At 43.8% G+C, this 22,043-nt stretch overlaps 1 protein-coding gene across 1 annotated transcript; it reads right to left on the bottom strand.

The window, feature by feature from the left end:
- Positions 1 to 4,824: 4,824 nt before the first annotated feature.
- On the bottom strand, positions 4,825 to 17,597 carry Tbr1 (T-box brain transcription factor 1). The gene is made up of 6 exons (XM_004835870.4): positions 16,666 to 17,597; positions 15,950 to 16,104; positions 15,447 to 15,568; positions 14,743 to 14,901; positions 13,618 to 13,679; positions 4,825 to 10,525 (listed from the first exon to the last, which is right to left on the bottom strand). Exons 1-6 carry the CDS (start codon positions 17,355 to 17,357, stop codon positions 9,667 to 9,669), a joined length of 2,049 nt encoding a protein of 682 aa, XP_004835927.1. The 5' UTR covers positions 17,358 to 17,597; the 3' UTR covers positions 4,825 to 9,666.
- Positions 17,598 to 22,043: the final 4,446 nt, after the last annotated feature.

Here is a 22,043-nt window from a genome sequence, read left to right as displayed (position 1 = left end):
ATATAGTAGATTCAAGGCCACCCTGAACTACATAGCAAGACGCTGTCTCAAAAAATAAATGAGAAGAAAAATAAATGATACTCTCAATTTTGCTTATATATTCTATCATTCTAGAAAATAAATATTAAAATGTGTATAGAAACAAGAGGAAACTAAGGACATTCTAGGCTAGTCAAATTAACAGCACTGCATTTTTCAAACTTTAAGCCACTGTCCTTTAGAGAACCATGAATTAAATTTACTAAGTCATAGCCAGAATTTTCTTTTCAATGAAATTCAATGTAAAATTTTAAAAATCAGAGTATATTTAATGTGTTAAAATTAATTATTTTGTAAAATTTCTCTGTCTATAGGTATATATTTATTACTCTGAAGACACTGCTTTAGAGGTAGTTCTACCCTAGCACACTTTAATTCAAACTGCATAGAAAATCAGAATTCCACAAAAAGTACAGTTATTTAAAGCTGAAAGGTATTTGGAAAATCTAATTATAATTTCATTTTACAAATAAGTACAGTGAAAATTCTCATCAAATGTCTTACTTGTATTCACTGTTTTCTACTGTATGACTGGAGTCAAGTTCCTTTGAGATATGCATATTCCATGACACCAGCTACAAATCTTCAGTTATCTCATATAAACATTACTTTGATGTGGTGTATTGTCATCAACTTTTTACTGAAATGGAATGATTCTATATGCAAATTAAGTAACAATAAATTTAAAGGCTCCTGATTCTAATGTTAGGAAGTATTATTTTCAAAGATAAAAGAATGCTAAAAGGTACTTCTTCAGATTCCAATAGGAGACCCTCAAAGAGCACAATCCTGATAGTATCTAGGTACCAGAATGCAAAGAGCATAAAAAAAAATCACATTTCTTGAGTTTATGTTCCTGTTCTCCAGGTTCATCATGCTGTTATACATACATACACAGACACACACACACACGTGTGTGTGTGCACACACGTGCATGCACACATGTGCATGCACACACATTTGTATTTTGAAAATTAACTATAAAGCAAAAAGAACTGAAGATGAAATTTTTAAATGTCTGCATCTTTAGGTTTAAACTCAGGAACACAATTTTCCAAAGAAGTGATACAAGAAAAACTATTTTTCATGATCTGTGAGCACTGAATCTCTTAGGTTTCATATTCTGGGTTTTGGGTGGGAGTTTGTTGGTCTGTTTGTTCATGGCTACATAGAGGAAGGGGTTCAGTTAATAAGATATAGTATATATAACTGTATAACCATAAAATCCCCCCCTTTTTAATGGTGTTGGCATGTATACTTCACATTGCAATCTTCCAAAAGGATTGAATTAATACTAAGAAAAATTAACTTTTTGTAAAAAAATCTTTTAATTTTCATCATGTTAAACTTAGATTAAGGATAAAGAGCATGATTTTGTATCAAATAATTCAAGGAAAGACAAATAGAAAAATGCAGGTAAAATGCATTAGGCTACAAGAAATACAAATCATCAAGTAGGTGAAGACTGTCAAGCAATGGGTTGAAGGTACACATTAAGAAACACACTCCCTAGGGGCCAGGGATTTAGCTCAGTGGTTCTGCTGCCTGTCTCACAAGCGCAAGGTCCTGAGTTTGATCCCTGGTACCAAAAATAAAATAAAATAAAAAAAGAAACACACTCCCAGAGCCAGGGATTTAGCTCAGCGGTTCCAGTGCCTGCCTTGCAAGCGCAAGGTCCCGAGTTCAATCCTGGTACCAAAAAAAACAAAAGAAAGTACAGATAACATTTTAGGACCCGAGTTCGATCCCCAGTACCAAAAAAAAGAAAAGAAAAAGAAACACACTCCCTGGTGGGGATTTAGTTCAGTGGTTCCCCACCTGCCTCACAAGCGCAAGGTCCTCAGTTCGATCCCTGGTACCAGAAAAAAAAAAGAAAAACACTTCCAGATCTTTCTCCCAGCCATTCTTCCATATCACTAGTTACATGTCTAGCAAATTTATTTAGGAGTGATTATGAGGACATACCCTGTGAAAAGCAAACCCTGTAGAAACCTATGAAATGAATGGGTGAATTAATAAGTGAACAAGCAAGCAGAGAGCCATAAAGAAAAAGTGGAAGAAGGGATAAGTGAATGAGGTGTAGAATCTGTACTTCTGAATCACCAAAAGGGCTAATTATGACTTAAAGTAGTTAAGAGAATAAAGATTAGTCTGTAATAAGGCCATTGAATTTAGTTAACAGTGAAGTGCTGAACATAGTAAGAAAGATTGTAATGTCTGTGCAAATGAGGAAGTTGAACTGAATAGGATCAAAGAAAACACTGACAAATGGATTCTAAGTACAAAAGAGATCAGGGATAAATGCAGTACTTCACATAGCTAAGAATGTTATGTGTAATGAGAAATGCCAGTAAGAGATTAAAATTTTTAGATTGTCCTTCCACAAATGCAAAGAGAAATAATAGAAAAGTGAATTATGAAGAGATGAAGTGATTTTAGAAACATATAGGAAAAAAGTCCCAAGAATATTTTTAAAGTGTGAGAAGGGTTAAATAAAAGGGGTTACATCTGATGTTTATCTGAAAAATTATACAATTACTTTTGGGGAAAGCATAAAAGTTTAGGCCTGTAATAAGCAAACTATTGACTAAGGCATAGCTTTTATTAAAGATTCAGATTGAGGGTGGTAGCATGAGAAAAAAAAAAGAGTAGGTTAAAAAAAAGTTGTTGGCGAGAGGGCAAACTGAGTGTCACAGAGCAGAGTTGGAGTAGGAAGGAACAAGTTTGTTGAGGAGGAAGTCAGTATGTTTCTTTTACTTTCTCCACAGGAACAAAGCAGAATGTCAGCATCAATTTAAAAAGTGAATCCCAAAGGTAAATGAGCTCTAAGAGTTATTAAAAATTTAGTCATTTAAAAACTAGAAAATTAAGACAGAAGTAAAAAAGACAAGATTTTATTTGAACAAAATATATAGCATTTCAATGGTAAGTAAACTGTCAAAAGGTAAGTCTTCACTATAGTTTCTATTTTCTCAAAGGAAGGTGCTAAATAGTAAACATTGCTGTTGTTTGGTAAAACTATGTGCAAAAGTATAATTTTCAATCAAAAACACATCAGGTTATAAAAGTACTGTACTAGCCACCTTTGAAACAATTTTAATTAGAGGTAATGGTTTGGACTTCAATAAATTCTCAATTGAGCAAGTCATCTGAAATAACAGATATCTTTATAGCTGAAAAGTTCCCATAAAATGTCTGTGTTAACTGCTGGTGGCCTAAACTGAATATACAACATGCACGTATATTTTATTCATTGAAGCTTAAAAATATTAAACTAAACATATGTGATAGGTTAATAGTATAAACAGATTAAACTGATTAAGAAAGATATAATTCCCCAAAATAGCCTAATTTGACTACCTCACAAAGAAGGACAGGTGACTTTGCTAATTCCTATATTAAATACAAGCAAAGGAAGTATTATCTTCTAATACATTGGGAGAAAATAACACGTGGGGCTCCAAAAAGAATGAACTTTTGTTAGAGATGGCAAATGTTTGAAAGTTCCTGGGTGTCAATGTCACTATTCAAAGAGGACATTTTAAACACACAATTAAAACACATATCTGAAATAGTAGTGTTTTATATCAACCTTCAAAGGCTGACTTATTTGTACTCACAAATGGCTGCCCAGTCAGCAGTGACATCAGACCTAGAAATGATGTGGCCTGTATAGTGTGCAGTGGAGTGCAGTGCTCTACTTGTTTGCAATGGTTTTATTTTTCGACTAGTTTTTATCACACTTGGCATGAACAAGGGAACATGTGCTTTGCTAAATTTGAACTTTTAAGATGAAACTGAATTAACTGAGAACCAAAAAATTGCTTCTGAATTTTCCTAAGATTGAAAAATGCCTTTCCTTTCATACTAGGAATGGCAAAATAAATGACAACTACATCTTGAAAGTTTAAATATGAGTTAGAAAGACCCTGTGGTTTGAGAACAACATTGTTGACTTTTTCTTTTACACACCTGAAATAAGACTGAATTGAAATGGCTTTTTCCCATATAGTAGTACACTTTTGCTAACAATAAGAGATGTACTAAACCTACACCTAAATAGACCTAATATAGGCACCAAACCCAATATAAGATTTGTTTTCTTTTTAAGCAGAAAGTATAATTTGCCATTTCTTAAAAATATAATCATCAAAATATACAGTCAACTCTTACTCTGAAACTTAATCTCATATTTTTTTCTATTAGTGTTGGAGCATAACACTAATAGTTAAAACAATAAGAAGCATAACCCTAGAAATGCTCTTGTCACTGAAACTCCCTCTTGCGCATTACAAAAGCTGTACTATGATACCCAAGTATAAATGCTTTGTATATAAAATGAATGTCCTGTCGAACTGATATTTTTAAAGAGTTGAAATCCAAAACAATTTTAAAACACAATTCAAGATATAAATTGCAAGATATGTTTATAAGGAATCTAGGGATAAGTAAGAGGTCAAACAACCTGAAAAAATCAGCTTGTGGTACAAGCTTCATTGCAATAATAATGTCACAGTTAGCATGTTTATTAAATTAAATATTACCAGCAAGGGTCTTCTAAATGCCATGTTCCTAATACTAGATTACATATTTATTTCAGAGTTAACATAGTAAGAAGGGGAGCTATCACTAGAAGGTCTATTAAGCCATGGGTGTTTTTTTTCCATTGCTTTAATGGAACTATTCAAATCAAAATTTTCATGCCATGCCTTGAACACCGCTGCAAACCATACTGTGGGTGTAAAATACACGCAAGGCAGATATAATCAGTTCAGATGAGACAAATGACTTGTACACCATCAAGTTTATTATGAAAGCAATGGGGTTTTCTTTCAAATGAATGTATTTTTAAGTGTGTGGCACCCTAACACACAAGTCGAAGATGAGAACCAGAAGACACATAAATCTCAAAGCTGAAATAAACCAAGTAAAATGCAATGCTCAAAATCTTGCCTAACTTGCCCAGCTGTTCCGAGAGACTCTTGTTCTGGCAAAAGTAAATCTGACCATAACTTCAACAATTCACATAGACTCGACTTGCCTAAAGTCTCAGCTAACATACCAGAGTAAACTAAGCGTTTCAAAATCACTAGGCCTTAAAGTTGCTGAGTACTTCAGATACGAGTTTGTCTACTGATTCTTCCAAGGCAATCTAAGTAACTTTTTAAAATAAAGAATCTACTTTTTTTTTTTTTTTATGTATCCCCTTGCTATAAGTCATCATACCTTCATGATAACTTATAGCCTCACACACAAACGTGTTGCCTCTGAGGACAATGCCTCCGAGGAATGCTTTATAAAATGATTTATGAACATAAAACCTTGTCCCAACACGTGCGTTTTAAATTCTCTGGGAATAAAAATGACCTCAAATTCAGCAGTGTTTTTGTTCCTAACTTGCATCGTAAACAGAAAGTAGAACACCCTTTAATGATGCAGTGCTGAAATAAATAAATACATAAATAAATATTCCCCCCCACCACCATAAAAACTGGGTCAGGAAACACGGAGGTTCAGGAACTTCTCCACAGGTCCTAAGTTACTACATTTTAAAGGTTGTGGTGCTGTAAATAGATTCTAAAAAGCAATTTGATTTTTGGAAACAAACTGGTCGGTGAGTCCCTGTTAGTCCTAAAAGGGCTGTTCACACGCTAAGCCCTCCACCGTCGCTAGGCCTGGCTGTGGAGGAGCAGCGTGCGGGAGGTCAGACCTGCGGCCTGGACCGGCCCGGACCCCGGACCTGGCCCCAAGGCTGGGCAGCCCAGGGCCGCAGCGCGCTGGCCCCACGGCGGAGCTGGAGAGCCCCGGCCGCCAGAGACACTCGCAGGTCTGCGCTGGCCTGGCCTCGCCTCGCCTCGAGGCCACATCGGCCTCCCCCGGGGCGTGCTCCGGGCCGCCTCGGTCAGCACGGACGGGCTGCTGAGAAGCAGGGCGTAGCCTCTCGGGCCCAGCGGCTCCTGTGGCCGCCGCGCTCCGCCTGGAGCCTGGAGCGACTGAACCCGAGTTAAAATGGCGCGGGCCGCGTGTGGCGGGAAGGCGGGAGCCAGAAGGAAGACCTAACCGCGTGCTCGCCTTCTTTCTTCCTTTGTCTTTCTTGCAAAGATACGGTCGAAAACAGCACCTCTGAGTTTTCAGAGTAGACTCGCCATCCCTCTCCGTCCTCACCCCGGCGCCTTCCCTCAGGGAGAAGAAAGGAAACTCGAATTCCAACCTGGGACGCGAACTTTGATTCCCACTGGGCCTCCCAAATCCAAACTCCGATTTCCTTATAACTGCAGCAACTTCTCAGACACACTGACAGTGTCACTTCACAAGCCACCTAATACTTGTTGGAAGCGAAGAGAAATGATCATATTTTAAAGGGCCAAGAAAGCACACAGCCTCCGAGAAGAGCGCGTGGCTGCAAATTTACCTCACGCTGACTCAGTCCACACAGCAGATGGTGGCAGAGCTGCAAGGGAAACGACCTCCCCAATTTTTTTAAGTGCTTCCTAATAGAAGCTAAACCGCGTCTTTCAGTACAAGGCACTACGTTCCTGTGAAATGTATCCTTGGCTTCGACGAGCTTCGTTTACGCACTTGACACCGACTCCTCGGCTCACAGAGACTGCCCGGAGGGCTGCGGGCCCGCCGGCGCCGCGCGCTCCCGCGACCAGGCCCCGAAACCGAGAGGCTAGCGCGCGCGCCGCGGCCTAGAGCCCTGACCTCCGCGGCCCCGCGCCCACAAGCTCGAGCACTCCTCGCCCCCGGGCCGCTCACCCGGGACCGCGCTTGCGCCGGTCTCGGGGCTGGACTGGGCGGCGGGTCAGGGTAGCACCGCCCGGGGCGAGTGGGTGGCGGAGAACACCAGCTCCACTTCCCTCGCTCTAAGTACACCGTGTTTTGTACTTTGCGTCCTCCTCTTTAGTTCTTAAAGGTGGGGAGGGAGAAGGAAACACAAAGGAAAATCAGTTATCGCTTTTCCGCGTGGCAGACAAAACTCCACGAAACGCCGTCTAGTGGCGGAATTGTCCAGGGAAGGCAAGTCAGTTTCATTCTCCCTCGAATTTTCATTTTAATTGGAACTTTGAAGCCCCTTTACATCTGTCAAACTGCAAAAGGGTCACAGGACAGTCTCTACGTGGTGGTAAATTTAGTGCCATAACCTGAGCGCGGCCCAGATTAAACAAGAATCTTAAACCATTTTCTGCCTCTTTCCTGGGCCACCTTTCTCTGGAGACAAAAGTACAAAATCGTTTCTCTGGCTGCGAGGTAAAGGCAGAGTTCTTCTGACACCTTCACTAAGGTGCAGAGCCCGTGAGCCGAAATTCCCTATTTCTGCATTTGTTCTCAAGGGGTGGAGATCTGGCTTGGATAGGATTGGCGTAGGGATTCCACTAAAGAGGAATAGATTAGTGGCCTCCAGGGAGCTCCCAAAGCAAATTTTAAACACTGAGTTTAACAGCCATTCCACTAGATTGTTCTATTAGTCTTTGTTCTTACACAATTCCCCGAAACCACTGAAGAAAGACCATTTTATTTGCGTTTACTGATTCATTACTCACTTCCAAGGCCTCTGGCTAAGACCAAAACTTTCGACATCTGAGGTCAACAGACTATCTTGATACGCTTTAAATTACACCCTACTCTCACCCAACGCCTCCTGCCTTACTTTGTAAAATTTAAAGAAATTTTTAACTTTTTATATAAAAACCCTCCTTTTCCTGTTCGCATCATTTCCAATTTCAGAGAGATATGATGAAGAAAGTGCGTATGTTTTCCTGGAAAAAAAAAATAAGCGCGGTAAAGAGAAACTTGACTAATACAGACCTAAATAATTGTAAATAAAAAGGAAAAGGCAACTCCTGATAGTGCTAGAAAACAAATTTAAGGCAGGAATAGGAAGTGGTTCCCATTAAACACACTGTCCCATATTAGAGTGGGGACAGGATAGCCTTCCTTACTCCTTAAAAGCAATCAACTATAATTATTAAATTATATTCAAACTGTAAACTGCTTTCAAACACCATAGTTAGTGTTTTACCAGGTTTATTTTACTTGTTATACACAGACAGTACAAACGAGCAAAAAACAAAACGTTTCTCATGGAGTGTGTACTTGTATAAATTATTCAGTTCACAGACAAAACAAAACAAATATAAAAATCACAACATTTGATTTACAGAAGAGCCAAAATATACCACGTTTAGACCCTGAATTCCTATTAGGAAAAATTTCCCCCATGGATTGGAATCTAGATTTAATATTGTGTATGATGCATATTTCACATTAATTTTAAGATACAAAAAATGTATATGTTTGCTACACAACATTAGAAATCCTACTAATCTATTTCCAGGGGGATTGATGCTCCTTATCAAATATAACAAGACTTAGAGGGGGAAAATCAGTCATACTTGCATTAATGCTAGTGTTTTCCCAAGGAAGTCAAATTTCAGCTGTTTCTAAGTGGGGGGGGGGATCATTTTTAAAACTAAAATGCAGTAAAATATACAACTCACACAATTCATCTTCACTAGACTACACTATAGTTACCAACAGTTCAGTCATCTATATCATTAGTAGAGTATTCATTACAAAGATTTACAGCATATAAAGGTGGAGGGGGACTGAAAAGATATTCAGAAACAGTTTGTCAGCATATTTGGCACCTGCACAGACCAGTAATGGATTTGGCACTTTGGGGAAAAACAAATAAGGCAAAATAATATTGCTGATGTCGAGCTATTCTATTTAGGAGGAAGGGAGGAAAACATGTAACTCCAGTTAACTTTGCTTTGCAGGCATCATGCCACTTAGTCAACTTGCCTATAAACAGACACCTATCCTTTACAGGTGTTTGGGCGGATTCTCCTCAGCTATTTGTGTGCATTAGGGCACTTGGTTATTATTTCATGCAACTAATTGAGGAGAAGTGAGGAACCCATCACTATGGAGTATTTCATGTTTCCAGAGCCTCTTAAAATGTTTTTAATTATCTCACAAGAAAATAACGAGAAGAGAGAAAGAATGAAAGGAGAAAAAAAAAGGAAAGGAATAAAAGGTTAAGCATGAACTGGTTTTGTGCCTTGACGATGAGAATAAAAACTAGCCATTCGTTACAATAAATTAACACTATGTACAATCATTTCACAGGCTTTGTTCCACTAAAATTATTAATATCCCTACCATCCATCCATCCATCCATCCACTCGGGGATAAGAAAGGACGCGCTGGGTGAGTCCAGGTTCTAGAGTCAACATCTTATGGTTAATGGAGAGGCCGAGTCAAGGCGGGTCGGAATCGCTGCTGCCTGACAGGTCTGCCCAGGTCTCCTAAGGGTGAAGAGTTTCCTTACAAGAAAGAGAAGGAGGGGGTGAGAAAAAGACCAGGGGGAGGAGGATGTGTTAGGAGAATGAGCTGGAAAACCAAAAGGTTTACAGCATAGTTGAAGGATGGTGCGCTAACTGCAGAGACGGCTGTGCAAAGAAAAGGTTAAAACCATAGTGGGCGACCTGCACTTATTCGCCTCAGACGGTCGCCGAGGGTCAAATAACACGCGAGGGTGCGCGAGTGGGGCCTAGGCGCAGAAGCGGGGGGGGGGGGGCGGGGGGCGGCGGCGGGAGCGGCCCGGGCGGCAGGGATGGCCTAGCTGTGCGAGTAGAAGCCGTAGTAGCCGCCTATGTCCTTGGCGCAGGTCTTCTCGCAGTCCCGCTGGGCCAGCACCTCGCTCTTGAGCGGGGACGAGCTCTCGGACACCGGCGTGTCCGCGGGAGAGATCCGCCTCCGCTTGGCCTGCTCGTAAATCCCCGAGTCGCTCGAGTCGATGGACTTGATGGACGAGGGCGTCTCAATCCAGCTGGAGTCGGACAGGTCCTTGGGCTTGGCGTCCTCGGCGGCGCCGGGCGGCAGCGGCGAGCGCTCGGCAGCCAGGCCCTCGGCCTCCTCGCCCAGGTAGGGGTTGGCGCCGGCCATGCGCGCGGCGGCCGCGGCGCTGTTGGGCCAGCAGGGCAGCACGGAGCCCGACTTGGCGCCGCAGTACTGCGGGGGGCTTCGCGCGCCCCAGCCCGACGGGTCGGCGTAGTAGCCGAGCGGGCGGCCCGTGCAGCCCGCGGCCTGCAACGGCAGTGCCTTCACGCCCGCCGCCGCGTACGACAGCAGCGTGGCCGCGTTGCCCGCGAAGTCCGTGGCCGTGTCGTAGGCCGAGGCCGCGAAGTCCAGCCGGTTGTTGGCGGGCGTCACAAACCAGCGCTGGGGAGACGGCGCACCGGGGTCCTCGGCCTGCTGCGGGGACAGCAGCCCGTTGGTGTGCGGCACGCTGCGGTCCGCGCCCGGCCCGGGGCCCGCGCCTGCACCCGGGTGGAAGCGGGCCTTGGCGTAGTTGCTCACGAACTGGTCCTGCAGGAAAGAGCCGGCCATGGCGTAGCGGGCGCCGGGCACAATCTGCGAGCGCGGAGAGTCGTTGGGCGAAGGGGTCAGGCGGTCCATGTCGCAGCCCGTGTAGATCCTGCGAGGGAGGGAGAAAGAGAGAACCGAGGGGTGGCGCGGACGTAGATACCTTTAGGGTGCAGAAGGGAAAACCACCTCCACGGGTTGCCCACCCCCACACCTTCCATCTGTAACTCTCACTTGCCATACAAGATGGAGACCACAGAAGGTCACAGACCTGCATCCTCCCCGACAGACATAGTGGGATTGGAAAGGGGCCGGAGCAGGACACAGCATCCAGCGGAAGGCTTCCCTCTTCCCAAGTTCTCTTGCTGAGTACACAGATCACAGGAGAGGAGGGCAGTTGAGGGCTCTGTTCCCCCGTCTCCAGCACAGGTACACACATTGAGGCAGAGGTACCACAGTGCTGTTTGCCCAGTGGGCCTTTCCTCTGTGATGGGTTTCTGAGTGAAATTTCTAAACAAGGTACCCACATCCTCCACCCTTTAAGACCTCTAGTGTCCTTTTGATTGTTCAGATGATTTCTTTGCCCCTTTTTCACATGGGGACCGGGGGTAAGCCCTTGAGATAAGTAATACTCAAAAGCTGGCCTTCACAGGCCTTTGGAGAACAAGAGGATTGCTGCTCGAAATCTCCAAGGTACTTTTTCCCATTGTTTCCCCTATGTGAGCCCCTATGTAACCCCCACTTTTATCAATGCAAACAAACAAAAATTATTATTTAGAAAGTCATCAATCAATAATTTGAAGGGAGTGTGCTGGGGATTGAACACAAGGTGTTATGTGTGCTAGACAAGCCCTTTACCAGTGAGCTATATCCCTGATGCCAATAAAATTCTTTAAAATAAAATGTATTCTTTATTTTCACCTTCTCTATCCAGCTTTTGATCCATTATTGGCAAAAACTTGGGGGCAAACTCTTAAGTACAGTTATCAATCTCCTCTAAGCAATCTATGACTAATAATCATTAACCTTGATTTAGCTAATATGTGCCAGGCACTATTATCTGTAGGGTCGTATAGATGGAAACTTACTTTACTCACAACAATCCTTTAAGTTAGATACTATTATTGTCCCACATTATTAATGAGGAAACTGGAGCAAAGGAAAGTTAAATAACTTGTCCAATCACCAACAGGGGTTGTGTTGTTGGGAATTACCTTAGATAAAATAAAGTTTAACTTAGGCCATGAGAAAATCCCATTAGAATGGAGAGGGAACCAGGGATTGGATGAGGATTAAAAGTGTTTTCTCATACACATACACACATGCTTCCTTTTTTATTTAGCTCACACATAAGTGTTTTAATCTTTAGTCAACAGACTGTTTTGAAGGAGAGCCTCAGTCTTGTCAGACCTTAATCCTTTAGGAGGGAGATTCCCTGGTGATTGGCCAAGCAACCTGCTAGTACCCCTGAACTCTTATGCCTCTCCTTATATCTCCAAAGCCAAGCCATTCCCAAATAACTAACATGAAAGAGGGAAGAGCATGTCAAAAACCACTCAACTCTTCCCTGTCCCCTAAACACCCAAGGTATCTCTTTGTATAGATAGATTTTTATGAAAATGTATAGTGATTTAAGAAAGGGAAGTGGCTTTTCCACCAGAAGGCATCCAGAGGAGGAGGAGCAGATGAGAATGGCAGTGGCTGCTCAGGTGCATTCTGACTACTACACAAAATTTTTCTCCTGAAATTTAATTCCAGTTTCAAATAAGAGTAGTAGAGGGAGGCAGGAAGGGAGCATAACTAGCAAGGTACAAATATCTTCTCTGTTAACCACCACAATATTTTTAAAAGATAACAAGCTGTCTGCAACAGATAGTTTAGATGCCTAGCCAGGTCCCAGCCCACATGAGATTACTGAATTGATTTGTGCAAATAAAATGCTTTTGAACAGATGTTCACAGCAGAACTAAAAGCTCAAAATCTATAGGACTCTGCTCCACCATCTCTGGTCTCTTGGGCCACATTCTTTCCACTGTGATGGGCCCACCTTTTCACAGTGAGAACTAGAATAGTCAAGATTTTTATTCTGGAAAATCATGTTGATGAAACTTACTTCCCTTGAACTTTTTTTGAGGGATATATTATATTATGATATATATGTATATTATATATATTATAGACAGTGATATCAATGACTCTCTATTCAGTTTGTTATAAAATATCAGGTGGGAAGATGGATATCTGCCTGGAGATTTAATAGAGGCAGCCACCTGACTCTCCACACTTTTAATCTAGATAGCTTCAACTTTTGAACTCTATCCCAAGCACTCAATACAAGCCACAAACTCATCCCTTTTATAGTCAGAAAAAGTGGGCAAACTCTCACAATCCAGATTTAGACTTTGCTGTATGACACTATCTGAACTCATAGGCACTATGACTGGCCCTAAGTGAGAGTTCCAGAAACAGCCCAGAAAACATTCAGTTTACACCTACTACTGCCCTCAGAAAACAGACTTTGCTAGAAAAGAGATAGAGATAAGTGAGGGAGACCTCAATAAAGGGAATCAACACATTTGATTAAAACATAGATGCAAAAGATTAGTGGAAATATTCTTCTTTTGAAGCTTATAAATAATATATAGCATAAACATCTTAGTCCTTCGCAAAGCTTGAAACCACTGTGACAGTGGTTCTGCTCATGAACTCTCCTGTGGTGGGTACACATTTTTATTCAGTCCACAGTAAACTTGCACAGGAAATGCTATTTCACAAAACTTGGAAATGGGTAAATAAAAGTCACATATGCCAAGGAGACTGTAACAACTGCCAGAGCCACATGCACTTTCAGGCAGAATTGCCCGTTTCAGACACAGACAATCTGAGCTGAGCATCTGCAGCGCCACATACAACACCCCGACGAGAATCAGGGCAGCTTCCCCAGCCAGCCAGTCCCAGAGGCCGCCAACAACTTTGTAATTCACAGGAAAGCTAAAAATAGGCAGAGGAAACCTTTGACCAAACCCATACAAATACTAAGCCACAAGGTCACCAGAGAGGAGAAACAACCAATGAGGGGAAGGAGGCTCAAACAACTCTGCCCTTACACATTCTAGCTTCCAAAAAACTTATACACAACAATCCACCCTTCACCTAAAGGCCAATTCTACAACTATTTAAGAAGGAGCATGCAAAATGACTTACGTGTCATAATTATCCCGAAATCCTTTTGCAAAGGGGTTGTGATCTATTTTCAGTTGTGTGATCTAGAAAAGAGAAAAATGATGACTGTAATCTCACCTTATATACAGCAGGGTATGTATGTGTGCTTAAGAATATATCATCTTCCACTTATATGGGCTCACAGCCTACATTTTCATTTATCACATGAGATTTTTCTAACTGAAAAATTTGAGAATAAATGAAAAGGAAAAGAAAGAGAAAGCATCATGAAACTTATGAGGAACATGTTTAAATTAATGATGCATAAAACTAAAATATTGCTTTCAATTATCTCTCTTATATGTTCTAAATTGGCTCAAACTCACATTTTAAAAATGCTTATTATGATGCACAAACAAAAATCTTTAAGGAGAACTTGAATTCACCACCAAATGCTGCCTATTTTTTATTTTTTCACCAAATTTTAAAAAGTTAGTTGCTTCTGATTCACAACCTGAAGATCCAGCAAATTTTATTTCAAAATCGGGTTTAAGTTAAAGTAAAATCATGTGTTCATTTTTGGTATTTTCCAATGAGTAAAACAAACACAAAAATCTCTATCACTCCTAGTAGCCAAATTAGCCACTAAAATGAGTTTTTGCAAACATACAAATAATGAGGTTCAAAACGCCTTAGCTCTCATTTATGAATATGCTTTTTTGATACCCCCGAACGGTGATAGTGTTGTCTGTTCATTCCAGTCATCAATTCCGAGACTTTTAAAAACGTTTTTTAGATGCCAAACCTTGTTAAGAATAAAATACAGGAGGAAGCTCTGCTTATTTCCTAGAGGAACTTCTAAAAAACATTTTCGTCTGTACTAGTCTGAGGACTAACTTAAAACTCCCCAACCAAGAGGCCCTAGAAATCCTGGCCACATCACAGGTGGTCTGGGTGACCGAGTCTGAGACAAATAGGAAGCGTTTCTCGCACCGGCTCGGATTTTAGGGAAGGTGCTTAGTAGGTGCCAGGCCCTACTACGCCCCGGACGCCCCCAACTGTTGCAGATGTCAGCACTGCTATTGCCGGAGCCCAGGAGGCCCCGGGGAGAGGGGAGCGCTGGAGAAGTCTGCACCGCGCGGCGCGCCCAGCCCCAGGCCTCCTTACATCCGTGTTCTGGTAGGCGGTGACAGCGATGAACTGAGTCTCGGGGAAAGTGAATGTCTGCACGCGGCCGGGCTGGCTGGTGTCCTCCGTGCCGTCCTCGTTCACTTCCACCACATGCAGGCGCGGCTGGTACTTGTGCAAGGACTGTAAAACCACCATCTGTCCGGCGAAGAGAAAGGAGAGCGCCGGGCGGCGCGTTAACTCGCGGCCGCCGTGGGCATAGCTCAGGGCTGCCGGCTGCTCGCCCAGCGCGGAGCCAGGCACCAGGGAGCCCGCAGCCCCAGATTCCTGTCCCCAGGACTCGCCTGGCTGCTGACCTAGTGGCCCTCGCACCTCTAGGAGCGAGGATTTGCCTAGGCACCGGAGAAAAAGGGAATCTGATAATCGTTCCTCGGGTCCATCTCCGAAATCCGCCTTTAAGGAGGAACAAAGATTTTTCAAAACCTGCAGATCTCGAGGGTTTCCTTCTCTTTTGTACTTGGAAATGTTGGGAACTCTGGACGTGAGGGGGGGGCAACTTTACAGATAGAATATAATTTTGGAGAGTGGAAATATAAAATTTTAAAGTGTTTTTAATGAATCAAAGAAAGTACTTAGCTTCGACTGCCGCTTTAAACTGGCCAAAGAAGTGTTTGTGTGTGTGTGTGTGTGAGAGAGAGAGAGAGAGAGAGAGTGGGGGGGAGAGGAGCCCTTGAGCCACTGACCTGCCCATTGTTGTTCGAAGCTCCTTTGTTGTTCGTAAGTTTTAATTTTCCAAAGGAGATTTCTTGGCGCATCCAGTGCGCCCCAGTGTTGGGGGAATCCGGATGCATATAGACCCGATTTCCTAGGGAAAGAAATACGTTGTTCATATAAACCCAGGGCACTGCCCAGTCCCAACTCCTCAGCATGCACACACACACACACACACACACACACACACACACACACACACAAGCGCGCGCGCGCGCACCTTACTCCAGTATGAGGCCCATTAGCTGGGCTTTTTTAGACCGTGCTTTCTTCCCATTAACTGGGGATGATTAAAATAGCTTTTGCATAATCCTCCCCCTTCTCACGTTCAGTCTGTCCCCCTGTCCCCCTCGTCTTCTTTAAGAAGTCATTGGCCGATCGTTTTAAAAGTCGTTCGAGCCAGTCCACAAAGGCTTTAATTAATCATTCTCACCTAAATAAGTGTCAAGAAAACGTGTTAATTGGAAGGACTTGCCTTGCACATTGGTGTCCGCTTTGCCGCAAGGAACCCATTTGCCTCCTTGAAACCTCCAGTGATTGGGATCCGCCAAAATCACATCCACAAAAATATTGTAATGAGCCGTGGGATCGAGACCAGAAATGTTAAAACTTAAAAAAGGAAACATGCGCCTGTTTAAATTAAGGGGAGAAGAAAACAAGAAAAAAGGAAAATAAATGTTAAAGATTAAATGCTAGAAGCGGGGCGCCAGATAGCAAAGCAAAACTTGTTCTCCAAGCACAGATGCACGAATGTTTGCTGGTCTAGAAAAGGGGTGGTAGGAGAGGGACTGAAGTCGGGCAGAGCAGCGAGTGAGCTGTATGGGGAGTCCTCAGGTACCGCCGCTCAGGTGGAGAGCGAGGTTGGCGACCTGCGTCTCCACCTGTCCGTAAATGCGGGCGTTGGTGCGTCCCTCCCTTCGCCCGGCAGCCAGCCGGGGCTTTTCCTGTTTCTCGCCTTAATTCCGGCCACCGACTGGCTCTCCGACCGCGTTGGTACAGCATCTCCCCCCTACCAACATCGCCTTAGCGGTTATCCCTTCCACTTTCCCCTCTTCCAAAACTAGCCAACTCCAGGGCGCCCCGAGCGCCTTCCACTCCGCTCCCGATCCCAAATCGTCGCTGCCGCGGCGCGGCGGTGACAACCTGGGCGGGCCATGCCTGGAGCAGCGGCAGCCCAGAATGTAGCATTACCTTCCCTGTTTGGTGATGATCATCTCCGTTTGGTGCCGGTGAAATTTCAGCCAAAGGGGCCTGTTGCACAGGTACACCTGCGCTTTGCCGGGCACCAGCCCAGGCTGGGTGGAGGAGAACTGGTAGAACGGAGCTCCTTGGTAGGAGTGGCCGTATTGCTGTGGGTAGGGGTAGCCGGCCGTGGGGTAGCCCTGCGGTGAGGAATTGGACAGGAGACTGTTGTAGGCTCCGTTGGTGATGACCGGGTGGTGGGCCATGTAGCGGCTGGGGCTGCCGATGGAGAAGGCGGGGTGCGCCGGTCCGTGCTGGCCGGGGTACGGGAACATGGCACTGGGAGCAGTGGCCGCAGACTGTGGCTGGCTGGACTGAGACAGGAGGTAGCGATCTGCAGCAGAGCCATCGAAACTGTGACGAAGCTCAGAGACCCCGTCCAAGACAGGAGAGAGTTTACTTCTCTGGACGTCCCCTGGTGAGTCCTTGGAGTCAGGAAAATTGTCTGTATCTGACTGATTCGTCATCCCCCTGGTAATTTTTTTCAAAGGTGAACTTCTCTCCAGGTTGTCAGTGGTCGAGATAATGGGATGATCGTGCAAGACAAGCTCAGATCCGCCTGAATGTGGGTAGCTGCTGCTCACATTGAGAAATTTCTTGGAGAGCATGATAGAAGGAGAAAGGCAGTGCTCCAGCTGCATAGCTCTAGAACCTGAACGCTCGCCCTCCCGTCCCTGGTTTTTAAAGTCCTATTTATCATAAACTAGAAATCCACAGACCCCCTCACTAGACAGAAAGCACTTCAACCAGCAAATGCTTCTCAAAGGTTTGATTTACTTTTTTTTCCCTGGGAGAAGAGATTGGCCAATTGACACTATGCAGCAATCAGAAGAGGCTCACTTTTGATCTCGCTGCTTGTGCAGCCGATGAAACGGCTCCTGCCATTGGTTAACTGCTGACAGTAATTTAATTAGATAGACATTAATTAGGATAATCACCTGGCTCCTGGTCGCGACGATCATGGCAAATTGAAGGGGATGATTTTATTGTTGGCTTGGGGAGTGGGGAATGTGTGTTGGTTTACGTGAGCTCTGTTGTGTCACCTTTAAGCTTTGTGACCACTGCTTTAGAAGATCCAAAAATGTGCGATTTACTAAACATTTTTCCTACCTTCCCCCTTCCCCCCTTTTGAGCGGAGGGGTGGAGGAGGGAATTCGATGATGCTAGGAGACTTTTCGGATCCGAATGAGCCAAATATTCAGTTGAATGTAATGATTTCAAGTGCAAAGTACACAAAGCGCGAGCCGGTGGCCTCTTCTCGCCCTGTAAAAGTTCCAGAGTCTGTCTTTTCCAGTTAATACAGAAGCACACAACACCTGCACCGGTGCTTTGTGAGCAGGTCCTGCGTGTCCTTGGCACCCCTACTGCATCCCCCACCCTTAAAACTACATACAGACCTAAATAAATCCCTGCTGCTGAGAGTCACCGTGATAAGCTGGAGGGGGAGCAGTGGGGACGACGAAAAGCGGCAACTCGCCCACCATCCACCCACCTCGGGAAGGTGGTTCAATTTCTTGGTGGAGCACAGAAACAGTAACAATCTATGATCTCCTTTTTAAGTTTTGAAATAATCATAAGCTGTCGGGCCGAAGTGTTTTAATATATTTGCAGTGATGTTTACCAGGTCTTTACTAAATATTCTATCAGCGAACTTGGTTGCAGATTATCTGAAGAGCATCTAACTAGGGGCAGGCGCCAGGCATCTTTCCAGTCCCACTGCACTCCTTTCTTTCAGAGGTACTGACTTGGCGACAGGTTCAAAAGCCTGGCCAGGAAAAGAAAGGGTTGAGTCCCCGGTGCAAAAGGATTCTCCAGAAGCGCTAATCTGGAGACAGAGTAGAAGTGGTATCAAAGCAGATCTTACTGAAGACTTGTGTGTGAGTGTGTGTGTGTGTGTGTGTGTGTGTAATATTTATATAATCTGGAGAGGAGAAAAAGAATCCATGCCAGTAATTTTAAAAAGGAGGAAGAATCTAAGGGGAATGGAGAAAAGAACCAATTTAAAGGGATGTTGGCACAAATATATGGCACGAGACCCAAACCAACTCCGAGGTGAAGAGATCTCCCAGGTATCCACAGAGGAGCCTTCAATGGCCTGAATCAGAGCAGAGGAGGCTCTATCCGCCCAAAGCTGCTTTCTCTGGCCTGGCAGTTGCCAACCTGTCTTCCCGCGGCTTTCCTCCCGGACTCCGAGCCACGCGGGAATGAGGAGGAGGAGCGCAACGCCAGGCTCCATGCAGTCCAGCGAGGTGGCCAACTGGCGGGCGGGGCTCCGCCTTCGAGCGCGCTAGTCCGCTTCCCAGGGCCAAAACAGTTCCCTTAGGGAAGCGAGGCCCTGAGGCCACTGGGTGGGTCCTAGGAACAGTCCGGATAGGCCTTTATCAGATTCGCCGACTGGCGGCTGTACGGCAACTTAGAGCAGCGTGGCGGACTGAGCGGTCAGCGCCGCGCCCGGACTTGCGCCGCCCTCCCAAAGCGGGCTGGGCGCGCAGGCTACAGAGGGCACCAGCTGCGACCTCCAGCAGGGCGCCGCGGGCAAGGCCCAGCGCGGGCGGCCCTGGGCCGAGCAGGTTGGTGACCAGATGTCGCAGACTCAAGCCGAGACAATTTTCTGGGAGAAAAATAAAGCCAGATCCACTTTTCCCTTGGAAAGCAAATCTCAGCTTATGGATTGGAAGCTTCACAAACCAGCGAAGTCTTAGCAGTTGAGGCACTGAGGCGCAGGGGAGGGGGCCAGCACCCACACCACTTGACACATTTTCCTACCTTGCCCTTCTCTTGCCTTTTGTGCTCCTGAGAGTTCAGCCCCCCTTTGGCCACCAGTTTTAAGTTTCATCATTAACTCCTGTTCCCAGTGCATCTTCCTCTGCTGCTTCCCACCGTATTTTGCTCAGTCCTCAGAGGGACACAGCCTAAGTATGTACAGAGAAGGCGAGACACCACCTGGGCTCCTTTCGAGGCTTTGGTATTCTTGGCACTTTGAACTGGCTTTTCAAGAAATGAAGAATGCTAAAGTGACGTGTGAAGGAAGGTGTATAAGAGAACAGATAAGTACTGGGTACACCTTCCTCAGAACTGGAAGATAAATGTGCACTCTGACCCACCTCGGGCTACCAGTACTAAATATACAGTGATTCTTCACATGTATACTGTCTTAAATTTAAATGTGCTCAAGGAAAACAAAGACTTTCCTCAGGATCACAACTGTCTTATTCTGTAGACCAGTGTGGTTTTTTTGGTATCCGGAATTGAACTCGGGACCTTGCACCTCTTTTGAGGCAGGCGGCGGAACCACTAAGCTAAATCCCTGGACAAGTGCATCTTAAAATGGACATAAACTGGGTGTGGTGGCACATGCCTGCAATCTCAGCACTTGGGAGGCTGAGGCAGAAGGATCTCCAAAAGTTTGAGGACAGCCTGGGTTACATAGTGAGTTCAAGGCCAGCCTGAACTACATAATGGGACTGTATCTCAAAAATAAAATGAAGTTCATATGAATCACACCAGGATTCTCACTTCTGATTGTACATCTGGGGTGGGGCTTAGTTTGTGTGCATGTATGTATTTCACACTTCCATATAAGATTCAGATGCTGTCGGTCAAGGCAGATCACACTCTGAACAATGAGGCTGAAGTTGTCTGTGCCCCCATACTAGTTTGATAGGAAAGCAGGGACATCTGTAGCAGCTCTAGAAGCAGGCAAGACATTTTGTTTCTAGAGCTGCTTTAACTCTGCATGGTGGATGAGTAACAGTAAAACACACACACACACGCGCGCACTCACACACACGCAGTCTTAAATAGCTCATTGAGCTTGTGATTAAATAGGTTGTTTCATTGCCTAACTGGCCCGAAGGCACTGGGCTGCTGGTAAAATAGTTGTACGTTCTAATAAAGATGTTTCCTGAGCTGCTTAAGACAAAAAAAAGACCTTTTTTTGCTTGGACGAATTCTGACAAGGTTTTGAAATTGGGACCACCTCCAATATGAACCAAGTGAGAGGAAATGGAATGTGGGATTCAGGAAAGTCAAGTGATCAAAGAAGGGCAACAATAGGCACTATGTAACTCTTTCCAGTCACAGTACTCACTCGGTACTTTCAGGAACCATCATGAAGGAAAAACAGTAAGAACAACAAGAACAAAACATCTTTCAATCTGAATAATATTGAGACAAGCCCTTGAAATATTGAGATTTTCTTGTAAGGTCAAACTATACAAAAAAAAAATCTTACCCAGCTGTGAAGTAAATAATAGAACCTTGTTTTATTTATTTTTTGGTACCAGGGATCGAACTCAGACCTTGTGCTTGAGAGGTAGAACCTTATATAAAAAAATCATATATCCAAAATCCTGCACAGGAGTTTGAATTAGGCAAGAGGAAAAATAACTTGTACTTATTTTAATTTTAAATGATTAGATATAATCCCAACAATTTAAATTAATACATATTACATGTCCTACATAAAATGTACTATCACTGTATCTAAAAGAAGTGTTCAGAACATCTCTTATTCCAAAAATGACAGTGAAACATCCTATGAATTTAAGCCATGTCCGGTTTCTGGTAACTTCATTAGGCAACCAGTAAGAGCTTACAACTCTTGAAATAGGACAGCACTCATAACCTCTAGTAAAGTCTAAATTTCAGGTCTCCAAGTGAAATCTTCCTTTCATATAGTCTTAGAAATAGTCTGTTTTTTCACAAGGAAGGGTAAGGCCTAGAATTAAATTTTTGTCTCCGGAGTTTTGTCATACTACTTGGAGTACTCAGTATGATGTCATACCATGAGTATTAACAGGGGCAGTTGCTTTTGTAGAGCAGATTAAAAGGACAAGGGTTGAAGTCATTTAAGAAAACTGCCACTAGTCAAAAAGTTTTTCTCTATCGGAAAATTTAGTACTTCTACCTTGAGAAAGATGAAACAAAATTACTAATTATAAGCTCATCATATTAAACTCACTGTGATTACTTTTCTCATTCTGTTTCTAAGACATTAGACCTTCAATTACCATCTTAGACAAGACCTAGTGGAAAAAATTATGAGAAATGAAAAAAAAATTGGAAACCAAGTCTACGTAAATAGGGAATGGCGGAGGGGGGTGAAGGGTGCACAGGTAATGGGGAAAAAGTAAGAACCAAGATACATCATGTACAGGTACAAGCACCGAATGATAAATGTAAATGTACTTTATACCTAAAATATACTGATAAAAGAATTTAAACAAAAAACAAAACAAAACAAAACAAAACAAAAAAGCTAGTGGAGTTTCCAGTAGCCAAATTCCACTTTCAAAACCACTAGTAGAATGTACTTTTTAAAAAAC

The sequence above is a fragment of the Heterocephalus glaber genome, unplaced genomic scaffold (genome assembly GCF_053883595.1).
Source record: "Heterocephalus glaber isolate CG9 unplaced genomic scaffold, H.glaber_assembly_v1.0 deba00000347, whole genome shotgun sequence".
Taxonomy (NCBI): Eukaryota; Metazoa; Chordata; class Mammalia; order Rodentia; family Bathyergidae; genus Heterocephalus; species Heterocephalus glaber.
Note: the sequence above shows the minus strand (reverse complement) of the source record. Positions and strands in the feature narration are given on the sequence as shown.